This window comes from Bidens hawaiensis, unplaced genomic scaffold (assembly GCF_021521415.1).
Source record: "Bidens hawaiensis isolate Kalapana, Puna unplaced genomic scaffold, B.hawaiensis_p1.1 tig00003653_1, whole genome shotgun sequence".
In the NCBI taxonomy this organism is placed as follows: domain Eukaryota; kingdom Viridiplantae; phylum Streptophyta; class Magnoliopsida; order Asterales; family Asteraceae; genus Bidens; species Bidens hawaiensis.
Window position 1 is genome coordinate 452777 of NW_027491209.1, and position 21607 is coordinate 474383.

The 21607-nt window shown below is 34.7% G+C and overlaps 1 protein-coding gene across 1 annotated transcript; it reads right to left on the reverse strand.

Moving 5' to 3' along the window:
* Window positions 1–205: 205 nt before the first annotated feature.
* LOC143624020 (uncharacterized protein At5g65660-like) lies at window positions 206–1093 on the reverse strand. The gene is made up of 2 exons (XM_077094777.1): window positions 649–1093; window positions 206–451 (listed from the first exon to the last, which is right to left on the reverse strand). Exons 1-2 carry the CDS (start codon window positions 868–870, stop codon window positions 281–283), a joined length of 393 nt encoding a protein of 130 aa, XP_076950892.1. The 5' UTR covers window positions 871–1093; the 3' UTR covers window positions 206–280.
* Window positions 1094–21607: the final 20514 nt, after the last annotated feature.

Here is a 21607-nt window from a genome sequence, read left to right on the forward strand (position 1 = left end):
GAATTGTTGTTTTCAACACGAATAGAAATATACGCCGCGTTCCGTTTAAACAATACCACACGTCAACTCAACCTGATTTACCACCTATATTTTTCATTAAATATAATTTTTTTATATAAATTAGCAAAGAGTGGAAAATATGCACACTAAATTTCCCTTTTGAGTTACAAATAACCAAAGTGAAAAAGAAGAAGTAGAAGAAGAATCATCATGTAATTGATTTTGTAAATTTTAATCAAACAAATATATATAAATATATACAAAGGTAGTTTATATGTGTTTAAAAGATTGTGACAGCTACATGGGGTGGCTTTTGAGTCATCTTCACTTGTTCCACAATCACCTTTTCTTGTCTCGCCGGTTCACACGGACACGGCAATGCTATGAACCGCGCAATCCAATCTCCGGGCATTACCACCGGGAAACTCTCGTTCTCAATCTCCAATTTGTCCTGTTAAATTAAACACAAATCAAATTAATTTCATTGTCACAAATCTCATAATAGTATTTAGGGTTTTAGTATCAGGCCCACATGCCTGGTTTGATTTATCACTATATATTGTAACAATTATTTATTTAATAAAATCTATATATCATTCTTTTATTATCTTATATGGTATCAGAGCCAGCGTAATTTAACTAACTTACAGAGTATTTAGGTTTAGGTTTGGAAGTGGAGTGATCGTCGTCGTTGTCCTCGTCATCGAATGAACCGCGAAGGTGCCTTAGCTTGTCCCAGTGATAGCAACAAAAGAATATGCCGCTGAGGCTGAAGATCACGATCAAAAGCAAAGCGGTGCCTAGAGGAAAGCCTAAGGTAGGGCGAGAGGAGTGGTGTAGCGGTGGCGGGTAGTACGTGGGAGACTCCATGATTAGGAATGAATTGAATTGATGGTGATGATATTAATTGAAGAGGTTGTGGTCGTCTCATGAGAGGTGGAATTAGACAAGAAAGGAATGAAGCAATGATAAATGCAGGTGAAAGGTGGGGAATTTATAAAGGTGAGTTAAAGTGGTAGTTGAGTACAGCTCGATTTATTTGTCCCTGAAGTGGTACGGATGAATTAAGGTGGGTGGGCAGTTATTCACTTATTTGAATGAATAATAAATTGCGTGTTAAAAAATAAAATACATAAGTAGTATAACACGTTTAATTTCCACATATATGTTTGTCGTTTTGTGTTCGATGGGCGCATATATTGGACTTAATGTAGTGGCGGATCTAGACTTGAAACATAGGGGTAGCGCTTAAAAATTTTATTCTCATATTTCATACAATGTTAACGAAACAAATATAAAAAACACGACAACAAATAAACGATACCAATTTGCAATCTTTTCTTTATTACTATGCTTAGTGACATTCGCCTTATAGAATCGTTTTTGGTTCAAAAGATTGTCACATTTTTGCACCGGATTATTATAAACACTTTTAACTTCTCCAATATGTTCCTTTGTGGCACCCGGTTTATCCAATTACAAAAGCCTTTACTAACAAAAGTCTCTCTTCCATCTTAATTACCAACACTTCCATTAAACAAGAAACAATATAAGCAATATGCCCTTTTTCTTGTTTAGTGCTATACTCCAACCAATCATGTTTATCAACCATTTGACATTAAAACGTCTCCGGCCACTACAATAGTTTGACCATTTAAATTTATGACCTCGTGGTTGAAAAACTTATTTAACAAGATATGCTCTTCTTATTTTATCTATTTGATTAGGATGATAACTAGTCATAGATGGTCTATCATCCAAAGTTTCAAAAGGGAAATAGTGAATCAAGATCTAGACTATCCTCTATCCGGATATATATGCCCATATGAGCGACTATGCCGATCTTTTAATGTTTTGGCCACCTAATATCAATAATGAAGTCCAATTCGCCAATTTAGACATAAAACTAAAAGCAAATCAATTTCAATTTAAACAAGAACCTTAAATACCTAATCAATTCCTATTTAAACATAAACACTATATCCCAATTTAATTCTAATTTACACAAGAAAACGAAAAATCTTACCGGAAAGATGGAGAGGCGGGCAGTGGTTGTGGACTGTGGTGACTAGTGCGATGTCGTGCGGCAGTGTAGATGTAGTCTGGCGGTCGGCGTTGTGGTGTGGAGCGACCGCCGAGGCGGCGGCTGGCGCTGTGGTGTGGTGTGGATGCCGACACTGTGGTGTGGTATGAAGCAGTGAACTCAGAACTGTGAAGCGATTGCTGCTGTTGTAAATGGATTAATGAATCGGTTTTGGTTTGGTTCGGTTGTTGGGTTGAGTTGGGTTATTAGGTTTTTTGGTTTGGGCTTGGGCTTTTGATGGGTTTAAAACTTAAATTGGTTGGGCTTAAAATCAAAGGGGTAATGTTATTTTTTTCCAGTGGTAACGAAACACGAAAACCGGCCAAAATATTATTTATTTACACTACAGTTAAAAGGTTGAGGGGTAGCGGAGGCTACCCCTACCACTGACCTAATGAATTGCACCAAACATGATTACTTCGATCAGTCAGGAAGATCTTATAGTAGCGTCGTTTTAAAGGAGTAGTGTCGCGTTACGAATTGAGAGAGGGGCAGAGGGTCACTGAGTAACAAAAGAAAAGGATGATTAAATAAGGAGCCGGATTCTAAAGTGGTGAACAATATAAAAACAAATTTTTTATGGATAAAGTATAGAAGTACAAGTCCTAGCCTCGATTAGAAGCGGTGAAAGTTTAATTTTGTTAATTTTCCCTTTTAATTGTTCGTGTATACTTTATTTGTATTACTTCTTATAAGGGACCATTTTGGTTTTTTCTTTAATTATATTGGATTTTCTTACAAACAAATAAATAACGAACCAGGACCATCAAATAATGGCATCGTAACAATATTGCTCCGGAAGGAGACCATGGATAAAGTCCTTATAACCAACATAAGGTATGTAACAAGATATGTATGCATATATATGCACATAAACATAGAGAGAGAGGGAGATTCAAATACGAAGACCTTGAAACATATGATGGCTAAGAAGAAATGAGATAGTGACACATAACATTTAGGAAACTAAGCATCAATGGCAATTTTGTACATTGGTAAAATTGCTTGTTATGGAAAGTGATAACTAGCAACATTGGATTTTCACAAACCGTCAAATCGGATTTTAAACTTTTATCAAAAATCCACATTTTCTTTCACAAACTCATTAAAAATTATTAAAGTTATAGATATAGCATGTGTTTATATATTAATGTGAGAGAGGTGAGCTGATGTGGAATCCGCATCTTCGTCTATAGCCACATACTTTGGCTCGACAGACCATTGCCTACAATGGTGAAGTCCATTGGCACACGGTTCATAGGGGCAAACCCCACCACGAACGAGGCATTGTGGGTGCTCTAACATGGTATCATTTACACAACATCAACTCTTTCTAAATTAATTCTATCGACCATGTGTGCATTTGTATTTAAAAACTAATCATGATTCATAACTCCGCCACAGCACCACTAGTAGTAACCATTGTAAAGTTCAAAAACAACAACGTGAATTTGATAAAACTAATACTCTACTAGGGTTATTTTAAAATTTGTATTTAAAAATAAAATACCATCCCATCAAAGAGTCAAACTTGTGAGTACTACTTCACACCCAACCAAACTTACCACCATGCCAATCAAATTCTTTCTTAAAAGTTCTTTTGTGTTTTTATATATATTAAAGTCACTTGTGTTGAAAAAACAATAATAATTAAAGTTAGTGACGATAATAATGTACAAATGATGAAGCAAATGTTACAGCACTATGATACACAACTCTCCCAAAATTATGTATATATGAATTATCAAAGAAATCACTTATTCGAAAATTTGGCCTAACTATTTCCTTATCGATCGACGCCACTTTATATATAAATCATGATTGTCTCTGGACTATGGTTCATGTGGGTTTTCCCGGATTATGCTAATTAGGTAATTCCTCATAGTTTTGTTATATATTTCGCCTATATATTTTAGTGGAAAGTTGTCTATCGACCATGTGTGCATTCTATGTCCCTTCCAATCATGCAATTTGAAACATTCAACTTAAGGGTTTGCGTGCTCATTTTATTTAACCATGAAAATTTGAATGAATTTGCTACTTAATTCATTGTCTGGGTGCACACTATGACATCACTAAAAATCATTTATCAATTTAAACACTTAAAAGTTTAAGCATAGTATCTTACGGAGTAAGCAACTCGACAAAGTCTCACTAAATTGGATATAAACAGCTAATTGCACAATCCAACATGATAACATGTATCTTATATATGCACACATGTAGGGTAAAACAGTGTTATAAATTACACGTGTTGAGCTTCTCATTTATATCATTTTTACCATAAGTTTCATTTACTCAAAAAGCTTACACGTTAATATAATTTTAATATTTTATAACGAAAACGTTTCTTACTGTATCTTCTTCCTACATGCGTGTACATTTTTTTAACTTTTTCTAGTCTAGCCTAAATAATAAACCAAACATTTTTTTTCCCAAAATTAAGGGAAATTTTTCAAAATGTCTCAATTTTAGAGAGTGATTCTAAATAAGTAAATATGTTCCTTTAAAATTCAAATTCTCTATTTTTCTTTTTATTAACTCATCTTCGGCTCTATGTTAGAAAATCAAGATGATATGGTTTTTAACTCGACGTCTCCCCTCCATATTAGCTCATAATCCATCGCCTCTCCCACCATGTTAGCTCAAAACTCATTGTCTCCCCTCAAGTTAGCTCAAAACTCATCGTCTCCACTCCATGTCAGCTCAAAACTCAGCGTCTCCCTCCATGTTAGCTCAAAACTCAACGTCTCCCCCTCCATGTTAGCTCAAAACCCAGTGGAGCCACACTATCACCACCGGGTTCGGCCGAACCTGGTTCTTTTTTGGTTTTATATATAACCTATAGTGTTGAATTAACGAGCGGACGCATTCTTTTTCGGCGGACGAACCCATTACCGTTTTAAAAAAGTATATTCGAACCCATTGATTATAAAAAGTTTAGTTAATAAATAAATAAAAACACCGGCCATCGACTCAGCAACCGGTCAACTTTTTTCTTCGTCGTTCGCGTCAAGGTTCCAACCATCACCAACAACCAATACCTGTTGGTCTATCGTTTAAGAAGTGTTTTTCTTCAATAAACATGTGAAATCGGATTTGTATAATCATTTGGGTGACGATTATATGAATGATGATATTTGTTGTATTGAGGATGAGTTCTTTCTCAAAGTCGCGATTGAAGATATATTTCAAAACATGAAAATACGTAAGGAAAAATTATAATTAACACTATCTTTATATTTAATGACTACGTATTTTATTGAATGTTAGCGATATATTTTTGTTATGATAGTGATATTGCATTTTATTTATCTAACCGAATGATCAACCCAACCTGACCCGACCCATTTGGGCGCAAAAACTTTGACAGCGGAAAAAAATCAAGCATCGACAACTACGAACCCATAGAAAAAGTTTCTGGCTCCACCACTGTTTTTGTCTATGTTTCATGTATTAATGATTAATTAGTTTTCTCTTTATATATTCCCAAAATCTCCCGAAGAAGGGAGTTGACGAGTTGTCTAGTCGCATCCACTCGTGCTATTTAATTATCTCATAGCATGAAACTTGTAAGGAAAAAACTCCAAAAACTTGCATGAAATCGTTAGTTTACAAACCAAGTCAACTCGGTTCAGATTGTTTACAAAGCAAGCCGAGATAGGTTCGGCTTGTATAGAAACGAAGCCAGTCCGGCTAGTTTACAAACCAATACCGGCACTAAACCTTTAGTCGGCTCTTTCAACTTGTGAACAGTTCTAGCACCTGTTCGGCTCGTATAAAGGTATCCCTTTGACATGCTATTACATTATTTCCAGTGGCACTTGCTTTCTTTTATTCTTTTGTCTTCTCCCGTAAATTTTTGCTTGATTATATCTGGGAAAATCCTCGAGTGGTCTAATCGAGTGGATTTAAAAAGTGTCAAAACACTTCTTAAAAAAGGTCACCAAGTGGGCAATTGGGTCGTCGTAATCTAGGCCCTCCTAAAATTAAAAGGCCAGCCACGTCACCAAGCTTTTCTTGCTGGATTATTTTCCAAAAAAATCACTAAAGCCAATAATGTAAAAAATGAAATTTTGGCAAGAAGAAATGACATCAAATGGTCACTCCTCTATTTATGCTAACACATGATCCAAACCTATCCTAACTCAAACTTCTAATAATGCTAAATCGGTTCAAAAATAAATCCTAACCTCTATCTCTAATTCCTCATAGCTAGAATATCGAACTAGAGACAATCATCGCATTTATCAGTGGCGGACATACTTAATAACTACGTGAGCCTCTGCTACCCCGCAACTTCTCGTCGGTAGTGCACATTTACCAATATTTGGTTGGTTTTCGTATTTCGTTACCCTGAGAAAATATAACGTTATCCCTATTTGTTTAAAGCCCAACTAAATTAAAGTCTAAACCAAATAAAACCATTGTTCATTATTCCTCATGTCATCAGACCTCCACGCTGCAACCAAGTAACTGACGGTCGGTGTTCCCTCGGTTCATCTTCCATGGTTTGGCTTTTACTTGTTCAATTTAGGTATTCTTCTATTTTTTTATCGAAAGTTGTAATTGTTAAGTTGTTTATATAAACTATTAATTTGGAATTGTGTATGAGCAATTGAATACTTTTTTTAGAAAGACGACTTTCTTGTGTTTTAGACAACCACACTATTCAATTTGGAGATTCATGTTGCCCCACTCTAGGAAGACCATGTTGTCTTAACCGGGGCCATGATGGCTTCAGATTTTGGCTTGGCATCCCCCGAGAAACCATACCTGACACTTGATAGTCATTTTGCCACCAAAAGAAAAGAACTCTCTAGCGTGGCATACACATTGGGGCTAGAACCTGAGTGGGCCCGAGATTCGAACTGACAACCTTGTAAAGCCTAGCTCAAATATTTCATTGCTAATATCCACCTAAAGTGTCACAAGTGAGGATCGAACTCGGATCTTTGTTGGATAACTCAAGCCCTCCTACCGCCAGACTTGAATGATTGATTATGGTTTATTGGATATTTGAATAATGTAATTGGAAATGGTAATTGATTAGGGATTTAAGGTTTATGTGTAAATTGGAATTGATTATGGGTTTACAGTTTAAAACTTTAAATTTTGTTTCTTCTAAAATTAGAGAACTTGGAAGATAAAACGACAAGTCATATTAGCAATCTTTTTAACTGAAAATTGCAATATATTGATAATATTGGTCTAACACAAAGTTAAAAAAAAAAAAGAAATTATTGTATGAAATACGGTAAAAAAAATTGGTTATATATAAAATACGACAAAACTAAATAAATAATAAAAATCCGTTTACATTGTATTATATATGGTAAAGAATTAGTTTTTTGAACGTCACCCCTGATATTTTTGTCTAGATCCGCCACTGGCATTTATCTTGACCTTAGGGGTGTAAACGAGTCGAGCCTAACCCAAACTCGTTTAAGCTCTCGTTTAGAATTGTATTTTTAAAGATTGAGTTCAACACGTTTAGTATTTCATTAATTTATATAATATGATATATATCGTTTAACTATTTTTGTTATATGTTTACTTATAATAATAGTTATTACATATATATGTTAAATAAGAATTGTATGAATAAAAATTCGTTTAGGTTCGGAGACGGCTTGAGCTCGATATGTGAAGCTCGAACTCGAGCTGATGTGTTAAATTAGTTGTAATAAAAGATCAAACAAGGGATCGGGCTAATTTAATCTCGGCTTGATTCAAATTTTTAACAAGTCAATTTTGATAAATATAAACAAATATTAAAATCCTTTTCGGTACATCCCCTTATACTTCTCGGTTATCCATACTAGCCCATCTACAATCAAGATTAACACCTATAAAGTATGGGTGTTCAAATAACTCAAAACACGTTTGAAAAGAACAAGGAAATAGCTAGCTCGAAATCGACTCGAGCTCTGTCTGGTTTTTAAACAATCTGAGTTCAACATTGACCCAAGAGTCGTCCCTCAAATTTCGAGTGCCCAAGACGAGCAAAACATTAATCTTTCATAGCAAGAAAAAAAAAAGAATTTTTCGGTCGAATAAACATAAACGGATTAATAGCTAAATTACTAAGCTCTTTTATTCATAATTTTGTTGCCCAACTAAATTAGTATGCCCATTTTTATCATATTCGTTTGCCCCAATTTCACTTGTTAATGCTTTAAAAGATATTGTTATATATATATATATACAAAAAAAGAACCACACTTTGCGCCCCCACATAAACCGTGACCTAAACGCCCGGGGAGCCTAGAAATTGAAAGGGGAAGGGACCAAAGGTGACCCTAGCTCAGCTTGGTTCAGTGTAAACTCTTGAAGAACCCCAATTGAAAGGGGAAGGGACCAAGAGTGATATACTGATATAAGACCCTTGCATCTCAATCAATGGTCATATTGGCTCAAGCTTTAAAGCAGCAATGAAAATGATACAATAGACGTGCCAGTTATGTTCAGGACCACACTCAGGCTAAAAAGTTTCAAGTAGCCTACAGCCAAGAGTTGACTGTCGGGGAATAGTGTGACACCCACTTTTTTAAACTCATGTTGTAATATGCTTAATTCGAACATGTCAAAATAATATAAATTGTAATATATTCTTTGTTCACAGAACAAAGTAACAAATACAAAACAATTAACAGGGCCAGAACTGGACTGTGTTAAAAAAACAACAAAAAATAACTATTCAAGCAATTTTTATAGATTCTAATTAACACGCTACTTTAATATTACTTTAATCAAACAATCAAATACACAAAATTAAACAATAAAAAAAAGCCAAATTGAACAGATAAACAATAACCCGAATTGGGTTGGGCTTCAAACCTGAATAAATATTTAAACAAGTAAACAACACATTCCCCTGGAAACTGGGTTGGGCTTGTACTAAAAACCCTGAAAGTTTGGACTCATAGCCTTATATTCTAAGGGAAAATTCCGAAATTGTACTTGCTTTGAAGATGCTTGAGATTGCAGTTTTATACTTTTATCCTTCAAAAGTTTATGATTCCAAAAATATCCTTTCAAACACGTAGTCAAAGACGTTTTAGTCTCGTTTTTTTATATTATATTATTAAAACTAATTTTTCTTGTATTTGGTTTTTCTTTTATAACTTTGACTATTAATTTTAATATTTCGAATATACCGTTGAGACGTACTTATTTTTATCTAAGGATCGAGATAAACTTTACTCAAAACCAAGTCGTGTAAAATTAATATCCAACCCAACACGGTTGTAAATCAAATTTATATCAACATGTAGATAAAAAACACATTTCAACGGTATATTCGAAACAACATAAAACTTTACATATTAAAAAGTTATAAAAGAAAACCAAATATAAATAAAATTAGTTAGAATATTACAATATTAAAAAAACAAACAAGAGGCTAACACGTCTTTGACTATGTGTTTGAAGGCCTAGCACATCTTTGACTATGTGTTTAGAAGTTTCATGCGTCTTTGACTATGTGTTTGGAAATCTAACACGTCTTTATCGACATGTTCTACACAAACATAGTCAAAGACGTGTTGAAATTCCAAACACATAGTTAAAGATGTGTTTGAATGGGACATTTTTGAATCATGCAAATTTTGGGGACAAAAATGGAATCTTTTTCCACAATAAGTACAATTTGAGAATTTTCTCTTTTTTTAATCTTTAACGTTGATTTTACACTTTTTTAGAACAAATAGTTTCTTGTGTGTTAGGGCACCGTAGTATCTAATTTGGAGAGTCTCATTACCCCACTCTGACCTGACTATGTTATCTTAACCGGGCCTATGTTGGTTTCAGAGTTTGGTTTGAATATTCTTTCAGAAAGCCATACCACCGGCTGCTCTAGACCGTCTTTATGACACCACAAGAGCTGATGCACCAGTTAATTACAATTATTAGTTATTACATACGATAATTGAAGGCTACAAAGTTAGCAGTTAGGTGTTAAGTGTTAAAAGCCTAATATGGCCCAATGCCATCCTAAAGTAAATAGGCTTCTTTTGACCCCAGCCCAGTAACCAATATCAGAATTCCATTTCAAGATTGTTTATTTGATAATTTGGCCTTTTAGGTTATTCTTTTAAAAATTAAAAAGAAATGCTTTTTAAAATCTAAAATGATGCAACATTTCGAGTATGAACATTATTTTCTTGTTTTTTTATACAACAATAATATTAGGTTCGAATTTAAAACTCTGATTTTTATTGGGATTAAAGAAAAAGGTAAAAATGAATGTTACATTTTCTATTGAATTACCCCCTTTTTTTCTGTTCAAAGTCAAAGGGGAGTAAAAGCCAAACCAACATGGCTTTTTTTGTTTTTAACTTTTTTTGTATAAAGTAAATAACTAAATATAAATGTATCCACACGTACTTCTCGCACGTGAGCTGACCTCGTTGTCGAGGTGGTCTTCCTATGTAGACTGGGCTATATGTGCACAAACGTACTCTTGGTCCCACACAATCACATCCCTACAACCCATATTTAATGCACAGTGTACAACAACTTATGCTTCTAGCAACACTCCAATGTCCTCGTTTCTGAATCAGGCCAGAGGTTATTTTAGTTTAGGAGTCATGTTAATTTTATGGTTATAGTTATCCTATATGTGAAATTTTTGGTTACTTGTATAATTTTACTTGCGCATAACTTAAGTGTCAAACTGTCAGTCGTATCTGGTTAACAGTTTGTTGAAGTACGGTTTGGCATGTTGAATTCATCACAGACACGATTTCTTTTGTCATAAATGTCACTGTAACTCGCACACACTTAGGTGTTGTTTGTTTTTCCTCAAAAGCACTTCTGCACCTCTTTTGTCTGCACTGAGAAAAGGACACGCAGACGTTGGACTCTGCAGTGTGTTTGTTTTTCCGAAGACGTATCATTAAAAAACGTTTGCGCACCCTCTTCTCCTAAAAGCATTGTTCAAACCACTTCCCACCTCTTCTCCTCTTTTTCTTATTTTTTCATCAGACAACAACCAACAACGTTCCTTCTCCTCTCAAACCCTAGCTCCACCCTCCACTCCTCCACCCTCCATCGCCGGCCACTCTCTCCACCGTCGGCCACCCTCCACCGCTCAAACCCTAGCTCCACCCTCTACTGTCACACCACGACCAAAGGCGGAACATGCCGGGGTGCAACGTGATTGGACAAATACACAAGACACTATTAAAGTGGCAATATTTAACCAACTCATTTGCTTCACAAATCAATAAACAACACATCTTGGTCATACAACAAATTGAACACAAGTAAACAAATATATTTTTCGTTTTACTAATATCCTAATAGTCTTGGTAACGTTTTTCGTCAAGTTCTCAAGTCGATAAAAGTCAAACCTGTAACAATGCATAAAATAATATTTTGTCAACACGTATGTTGGTGAGCAATTTCATAGTTTGAGTGTATATAATATGAGCGAAATTCACATACGTATATGAGACTATAAATAAAAGCATCAATCGTGGCATATAAAACATATGTAAATGAGGATCCTTTCTACTCGGTAACAACCGACATACTCGGATAATGAGGCCCTATTCAACTAGCACAAGGCTAAGTAGTTAGGGGAGCGTATGATCATACTTAATGAAGCTCAACAACGACATAAAAATAAACACTCGCGCACGTAAAGCATATGAGGCATATAACACACAAAAGAGCAAGTATTCCAAGTATCATATACCCTAAAGTTTGTGGTTTGAGAAACGTGTATAATAAATCATTCTTGTTTTGAATAAGTATGCATGTTACCCCCAAAACATAAAAGTGAAAACGGGGAATGAAATGTACTCACCTCGAGTGATGAATGGAGAACTAATTAACGATGGACATATAGAAAGCTTGCGAACAAAACGAACGAATCCAACTTGAAACGATAAACACCTTGGCTAAAATAAATAATGTAATATATATTAATGAACTTGAAACCATAATGAAACTATATTGGAAACATTGAACGAGGAGATTCGGTTGTTAAAATCGGGTTACCGGTTAGTTTGTTAATGATTTGAGCCTCGTACTTAATTAATAATTAGAATAAAAATAATATCATTTTATTGGGACTTTTAAACAACTAAACCAATATTAAATAAGAACAAGAAGAGCTTAATTTAAGAGTCTGGTTTTATAAAAAAATGAATTGATAATAAAGTTTATAATAATATTATTTATGATGATGATAATAATGATAATGATAATTTTAAAAAGAAGTGTTTCATATATATATATATATAGATATATAGATATGTAAGATATGACGTAAAATAATAACCGTACTTATTATTAATAATACTAATAATAATAGTTAGAGAATAAAGATCTTAATATTAATTAAGATGTTGTTTGGTAAAAATAATTATAATAATAAATATTGATAGTAAATAATGATATTATACTCGATGTCGGTTTGATTTCTAAACGAATTCATAATATACTATAATAATATTATTGCTAATAATTAATGGTAATAATATGAAGATAAGAATAATATGATCTTTAATAAAATTAATAACAACTTTAATATTTATAATAATAATAGTTAAAGAATAATAATAATAATAATAATAATAATAATAATCTAGTTAATAATAATAATCTTTACGTATTTTTGTTAATACTAATAGTAATAATAAATTTATTAAGTATAACAAGAAACAATACCAAAAACCGATCTAGGATGACCCGAATCCGAGACCTCTAATTTAATAAACGTACCAACCAAACCGAACCAAAATAATTAAACCCAAGAACTTATTATATCCATTCCCCGGGTGTTCATCTTTTACCCAAATCATACAAAGTATTTGACCAAATAATATATCCGTTTATTACCTATTTAAATCCGACAATCGACATGAAAAATTAATAATAACAAAACCCGGATTTAAATTGTACCTATTAACTGTCCCCGAGTCGTGGCTCTATACCGGAGAGTAAAAGAACCGAAACCACCGGAGCCGAAACTGCCGGAGGTGAGAGAGAGCCGAAGAGAGAGATAGAGAGAGACGGAGAGAGAGAGAGAGCGACGGTGCGGAGAGAACGAGGGAGAGAGGCGGGAGCTGCGGGAAGAGAGCCGAGAGGGAGGGTGTAGCCACGGCGGCCGAAAGTGATGGAGCTTGCCGGAAAAGCGAGGCGGAGAATATGGCGGCGCGTCTTGGCTCACCGGAAAAACGAGCCGGAGGTGGTGGGGTGTTGTGGGGCTGTCGGAGGAAGGAGGGGTCTCGCTGGAGGCGGCGGCCGGAAAAAAGAGAGAAGGAGATAGGGGTGTGCGGCTGAGATGGTGGGGGTTTGGTGGTGGTGCATCGGAGGTGGTGGCCGGAGGTCCGTCGCCGTAGCTCGCCGGAAAACGGCTCAAGAAGAGGGGGGGGGCTGTGTGTATATAATATGTGTTAGGTTTAGGGTTTATACTTATATATATGCATGCTTATTTTCATAACAGCCCCTCAAGTTTTAATGAATGTTTAAAACGAGTTTAAAGGTTTCTAATGCTTATAACAACTTTACAAAACTCAGTTTGAACCCTTTATGTTTTTCTCAACGACCCTAAAATGTGACAAACATCGTTTTATTTATGATCGAGGTCTAAAATATTAATATATAATAATTTAAATAAAGTTTTAAAAATGTTTTGTCGGTCTTACAAAATAAAAGTTTACAACACGAAAACAAATCGAGACTCGAATTTGACGGATGTCACATCTACCCTCCACTCCTCCACCCGCCTCCTCCACCCTCCACCCTCCACCGCCGGCCACCCTCTCCACCTTCGGCCACCCTCCACCATCGGCCACCCTCCATCGCCGCCGCATCTCTCTCTCCACCACATGGGAAGATATATCAGGTATATGAAATTAAAATGTGTTCAATCACAAATCTTGTTACAGCTGACTGATTGGTTATGTTTTTTTATTAATTTTCGGTTGAAGTCGGTTATTGACAAGGAGAGGGGATTATCTAGGATTAACGGTTCAATTTGTGCCACATATTACAGATGCAATTTAAGATTGGATCGAACGGGTTGCAGCAATACCTGTTGATGGAAAAGAAGGTCCACCTTATGTCTGTCATTGAGTTGGGGGTACTACAGGTATACCGCTAAAAGTTGTGTTTGTGTTCATACATCCATGAATTTTGGTTATTCTTTTTTTTTTGTAAGATTAATTTTTTATCGTATAAGATATTGATATATGAGTTGTTACACAATACAATCAACCCAACGTGTCTATTGGAAATAGTCGTGGCCAAATTGATGCCGATGAAGACGAGGTTGAAGCACTTGGCACTGCATCAGATCGGGAATATATGACTCAGTTACGAGATGAAATTGCTGAGCAATTAATACAAAGTATGGAATAAATGATTTAAAGATGTTTGGTCCACCTCTTCTGCTACAGATATCTGCAGATGTGGTCCGCAGACTGCAGACATTTTACCTCTGAAAAAACAAACAACACCTTATTATCGTGTAAGACGAACATGATTTGTAAACCTATTTATCTGTGTCAAAAGGGCTAACGGGTAATAATTAAATTATAAATATGTTAAACAGGTTAGTGCATTGTAAAAAATAGGTTAAACATGTTAGTCGGTCGACCTGTTTGATTAAATCGTTTAAACATGTCAACCCGAACATGAGTTTGATAAGAGGGATATGACAACGAAAATATAATTCTTTCCGTGTCTTGTTTTGGGTTATGTCAGTAATTATCATCTTACTATTGCTCTTTATATTTGATAGTAATTGGAAAGAAAAGCATACAAGATATAAAATGTTAAACAAATCTTATTCGAGTTTTTATAATTTGTACTCCATATTATTAAAATATATCTTTCTGTCTCCTATAAATTACACAAAATGGATTCTCATATTTACTTTTTTTATCCGTGTTACTTATTGTTTATATAATATTTTTTAGACTAAAACCGATACATGAGAAAACACGTATATGAGACAATATTGTCACGTATTGTATGGAAATAAACGTGAATTTGAGAAAATTTAAGATGGAAGATACCGACCTAGTGTAAATGTTACATTTTCCTATAGTTTTATATCTTTATAACAATGTTTACACGACCTAGACTCGCGTCCCAATCCATTTTCTTCTCATACTCATGTCATAGTTAACAACACAAAGCTTCGGGATGCAAAACATATTTAAACTAACAAACATGGAGCTTCGGGATGTAAAAACATATGATACCGAAGGATCGTTAGATGCCTTCTAACTAGTTTCCTGCGTGGTGCAATTTCAATCGACGCTCATGAAAGCCAACGAACGGAAATAGTAACAAAAGTACAAAACGTAGTTTGATGTCATGAAGACACACCACATACGTATATACCCATATTCGTAGTCTAAAACTAAAATCGTATACCACTTATTCCCAGTCAACATTTGTTGTATTTTCACAATTTCTATAACTTGTGATTTCTCTTAGAATCGTGATTCACTTTTAGATTAAAATAATTTGATGTTACACGGGAATTTTCAATCAGAATAGTGGTTCACTTTTTGGTTAAAATAATTTGATGTTACACGCACACGAATTTTCAATCGGAATAGACTCAGTGAGAGATAAATTAATTTTAATCCAAACTAATATTCCACTATGTAACTAAACTTTGATCAAAATATAAAATCGGTACCAACTTTTGGTCATCCGTTCACGCCCTAAGGCCGTGTGTGACAACGCCCCTTGGTCGCTCCATGGGGCGATGCCCCCTTGGAACCCCCCATTGATTACATGTTTACCTCCTAAGAATCAATGAGGTTCCTAAATTGTTAGAATTAAAAAATAGTCGAAATAGCTTGCACTATGCGCTATTTGACTTGTTTGATGTATATTATGCTTCACTTTGTACAAACAAGTCAACATAATTACACTTAAATATAGATAGCGCTAAAATCACAAAAAAAAAAACATTTCTCGCGTCTATGTTGCTTTGATTTATATGATATTAATATCTAGTATGATTTTAAATAAGAGGAGCTTTGTAACTAGCTTGATCATAAATTATATAGCTTTATTCAAGCTATCTTGGGTTGGAATAACCTTTGACGGATTTTGTTCTTTTTCCTCTCCTTCTTGACATTAAGAATGTATTAGCATGACTAGCAAGGCTGTGCGAGTTTTTTTTCTTTTTCTTTTTAATTTTTGTTTATTTAATCTTAGCTAGCTATGTGCATAGAGACGACCGTCAAGTGTCTCGTAATCTTTTAGTGGCACAATACTTCGTTGATGAAAATCCATCATTCACCTTCGAGATGTTACGAAGAAGGTTTCGAATGGATAAAGCTGTGTTTTTACTAATTGACAATGATTTGTAGAGACACTTTGAGTACTTTCAAACGAGTTTTGATACAAGAGTTCATCAAAGCTTTACGAGACTAATGTGAATCTAGCAAAAAACTGATGACCAGAAACCAAACAGCTGATGGTTCAAACATCAGTTGTTCTTCATTATGGTTTTCATCAACCATAATGAAGACAAACAACCACTCATCAAAATTGCAGCTGATATAATGACTGAAGACAAACAACCACTCATCAAAACTATTGAAGATCCAAAAAACTGAAAGCAAACAAATGATGAATCAAATATCAATTGTTTTCAAGAAGATCCGTAGTTAACATAGGATTCTTTAATGGTCAGTTGTTTAGTACAGTAGATTAGTAGTTTGTAACAGAATTGGTTAGATGTCGCTTTCACCTTTAGCTAATTAATGTTTTTCACACTTGTAAACAATTGAGATATATAAACAACCACTCATCAAAATTGCAGCTGATATAATGACTGAAGACAAACAGCCACTCATCAAAACTATTGAAGATCCAAAAAACTGAAAGCAAACAAATGATGAATCAAATATCAATTACACACTTGTATATAAAGAATAAGAGAGACTTTTCTTCATTAATGTTTTTCACACATCACACATTTATTTGATCAGAGTACTATTATACTAAAATTCAGTGAATAATGATGAGCTAAGGTTGGGGACAATAGATTATAATCTTTTGATTATAGTAATGATATAATTGTTCTTCTATATGAAACCTTCTATAAGCTTATCATAATTTTTGTGTTTCTGCTGCAATTACAATTTGTAGTTGATCTATAATTCAATATGGCGCCAATTAATGTGATAATAATTTGTTCAAAGGATTAGATCAACTGTTTACTATTCCATTAGTGTGTTTTAGTTAGTGTTCATTGATTGAGCTTATTTTAGTCAAATATGATCCAAGGGACTACAAAAATGCACTCCAGCTATACGACAACTAGCATACATTCTGTTGTCTACATAGATAATTACTTGAATATGCCTGGAAGAACATCACGTAGAATTTGCAAAATTGTAGTGATAGTGTTATTAGTTTGCATTCAAAAGAATATACGGAGAACATCACGTGAATCATGTACACGGGTATTATCCTACACAATGTGATTTTGAAAAGTAGTGGTGTAGCGATATATCTCGAACACGCAGAGGACCTACAAGCGATAACATTGGAAAGCAGTATACTTACATGTTTACAATCCCAAGCAGTCCACGCTCCATAGCTAATAACCTTTGATCATATCTTATCGAGCATTTGGAGCATTAGCATCAATTAAACCAGTTATATAACAAACTAAAAATAAACACGTATTATATTTTGTATTATAAAAGTTAAATTAAAATGGGAAGGATGGGGGAAAATGAGATGACACTCTTATATGGGAAACTAAAACTAGGAAAAACTAGAAAAAGCTAATGTAACATAGACGTGGCATCTATGGCAATTTGGAACGACTCCTTTCACACACGTTTTGTTTTCATATGAAACTATGTAAATAGTAATCTTTTCTTTAACAAATTATTAAGCAAGTTTATGTATTTCAAACAAGATTTTGGCAACTTTCGGCTCATGCAACATGTTCTTTTCTTGATCGTCTACAAAAAAAGATTTTTTACATTTCATCTTCGCCCAATCTATACCCCTGTCATAACCCAACCCGGCTCCAAAGATCAACCTCCCTCTTACATACTTGGCTTTGTAGGGCCGGCCATAAGGTGTGGCCGGGTGGTCGACGGCCACAGGCCCGACACCCCGTAGGCCCGATTTTTTTTTCTTTTTTATTTTTTGTAAAATTATATGTATTTTTATTAAAACAATATGTATATTTAGTGTTTAAACTCAATTAAATAACCATTAGTTTGGTATAGTGACAAATGTGTATTACTCCCAACCCAAAAGTTATGGGTTCTACTAACCTTTAGCTTAAGGCCTAAAAAAATTTTCGTCTTCAGCCCACATCTTTTTTTGCTTTCTCGGAGCCGGCCCTGTGGCTTTGGGTGTTTTCGGATAAGAACGACCCTCTCTGCTCTATAATGCACATCATATCCTCTCTTCTTCAATAGAACTCCAAAATCAACTATTGCACATCATATCCTCTATTCTTCAATAGAACTCCAAAATCAACTATTGAAGATGTTTCTAAGGCATGTATTTGTTTGTAACCGTTCGACATATATAAGATTAAAAAAAATCAAATTTGACATCCCTATAAATAAACGGGAACCTGGCATGTGTGGGTTTTATTGACATCCGTCCAAACTATTAAGGAAGTTAAATCATGGGATGAAACTAATAATGTATCAAAAAATACCAAAACCAAAAAGGAGTGAAAGTATAAACCGCATATCTTATTGATTTTGTTGGTTCGGTATTCGTATCTTTAAAAATACCGAAAATCAAAACCGACAATATGAAGAATGAATACCGGGGTTGTTTGGTCGATATCAATTTGATACAGTACCGGTACCATGGTACAGCACCAATTTCGATAAAAACAATCATCCCTAGTTATATCACTTCTAGCATGCCTCCCAGACCTGTGGATACAAGTGGAGGTGATTCACTTGGATTGATTATGAGCTTTAAGCAAACTCAATTACGTAACACATCTTCATGATATCAATTGAGTTCTCTGTAGAGGGCCCATTTGCAAGGCCAGCAGGCACCACAAGAAATTTGTCTTCTAGTTTATATAGCTAACATGTCAGCAAGTCAAACGTGTCAAAACTTTTTTTAAAAATGTCACTAAAAGTAAAAAATATCAACTAATAGACCAATATACCGAACCAAAAGAAGGAGCAAATAATATTTAAACATTCTTATGACCATTTTTTTCATACAAAATACAAGTAAAATGTAAAATTATAAAGTTTTACCCACACATTTATAAGCATCACCAAACACTCAAATACAGTTACACTTTCAGTTCTACAATTAATACTCATCTTGCGGTTATCAGCATAGATGAGCGAAATTAACGCGATTGAAAGCAATTGAGCTTAATACGTATTTAAAGATACGTAGGAAAAAAAGAGTGAGGCCCTACAAATCATGAGAACTAAAGCAATTACTATTCAACGTGTTTGTGCCGGCCATGTTTCTAAGTACATGGCTTACAAAAACATTTTTAAAAGTTAACTGCATTTTAATGGAACAAACATTATTGTGAGTTTATTTTTAAAGGAAAGCTTTCAACCAATAATAATAAAGTTTTTTCTAGCGTTTAACTAAAGTTCATTAAAAAAAGTTTTGTTTCTCTAAATTTCTTAACTTTCATGAACAATTCTACTCCTATAATACTTTTATGAGTGCATCAAATTTTTAACAAGTATTAATCTTGATTAATATTACATGATAGATTTTTTTCAATTAATTTAATGTAGGAGGTAATGTAAGGAAAAAACTAACTAAATAATAAATAAGTTCAAATTCACAGAACCAAAGGAGTTGATGAAGAAGGCTAAAAACTTCTTTGAGTTCAAATTCACAGAAACGTTCCATGACCGGCCGATTTTCTTTAATGATGGAATCTTGAAATTATCTCAATCAGATGCTGAGAATCTAATAATCGATTTTACTCCAGAAGAAATTAAAACTGCAGTTTGGGAATGTGGCGGGGAAAAGGCACCGGGCCCGGACGGGTTTACGTTTAAATTCGTTAAGCGGTTTTGGGATGTGTTTGAGAAAGATGTAGTTGATGTACTTAATTACTTTCATGTTCATGGTAGAATTAGCAAGGGGTGTAATTCAAGCTTCATCACTCTTATTCCGAAAGTGGCAGACCCACAAGTTATTGGTGAATATCGACCAATAAACCTGATCGGATGTATCCCAAAGCTTATATCGAAAGTATTAGCCAACAGGTTAAAAAAGGTGATTGGTTCCATAATAAGTGAAGAGCAATCTGCATACGTTGCGGGTAGAAACATAACAGAAGGTGTGTTGATCCTTAATGAGCTCGTAACATGGAGTAAAAAAGCAAACAAGAGGTTGTTTCTTTTACAAGTTGATTTCGACAAGGCGTTCGACTCGCTTAGTTGGAGGTTTCTCGATTCAATATTGTCACAAATGAGATTTCCGGAAAAATGGAGGAAATGGATAAAAGTCACCTTTATTTCGGCTAGATCATCCGTTCTAATTAATGGAGCTTCGTCGGCAAAGTTTGATATTCAAAAGGGGGTACGACAAGGTGATGCACTATCACCATTTCTTTTCATTATTGCAATGGAGGCTCTACATGTGGCAATGCGTGCAGCTTGTTCGTCGGGCCTCTTTAAGGGGATTCAGACCCCAAGAAATGGCCCGCTCCTCTCGCATCTTTTCTATGTGGATGATGCAATTTTCATTGGTGAATGGTTTGATTTAAATGTGAAAAATCTTGCCCGTATCTTAAGATGCTTTCATATTTCTTCGGGCTTGAAGGTCAACCTACATAAGAGCACGGTTTTTGGTATTAAGGTGGAACCGAGCCATATTCAGCAGGTGGCAACGATGCTGAACTGCAAAACCGGTAAGATTCCCTCTATTCACTTAAGATTACCGGTAGGGGCCAATATGGGTCTAACAAAAAATTGGCAACCAATTTTAGATAAGTTTGATAATAAATTATCTAAATGGAAATCGAAGACTTTATCCTTTGGTGGTCGTTTAACACTTATAAAATCCGTATTTCGGTTGCTTGGGAGTGTATTACTTCTCGATCTTTAAAGCACCAACGGGTGTCTTAAAAAAATTGGAATAAGGAGGGAATGAAAATAAAGAAAAAATAAGTTGGGTAGCATGGCAAAAGATACTTTTGGATAAAGACAAGGGTGGTCTTGGCGTTGGTAGCTTAAAAGAGACAAACATTGCATTATTAGCCAAATGGTGGATGAGATTTAAAAATGGGAGATCATCTCTTTGGGTTAGGACCATTGCTTCAGTACAAACGAATATCCAAAATTGGAAGGCAATACCGTTTAAAAAATCCATCAATGGAATCTGGGGAAGCATCAGCAAGTTGGAAGAAGATGAATCAGTGGTAAATCTGAAAATTATGGATCGGTTACGGGTGAAATTGGGTATGGGAGACAAGCTCAGTTCTGGCTAGATCGATGGGCAGGTGATTTTCAGTTAAAAAAAAATGTTTCCTTCTTTGTTTGCTTTGGAAAAACACAA

Bases quoted from the DNA above. Each gene is read 5' to 3' on its own strand.
- LOC143624020 (XM_077094777.1), bottom strand. From the start codon at position 870: ATGGAGTCTCCCACGTACTACCCGCCACCGCTACACCACTCCTCTCGC. The intron at 452-648 runs GTAAGTTAGTTA...TTAATTTAACAG, and splicing joins AACCTAAACCTAAATACTCT to GACAAATTGGAGATTGAGAA.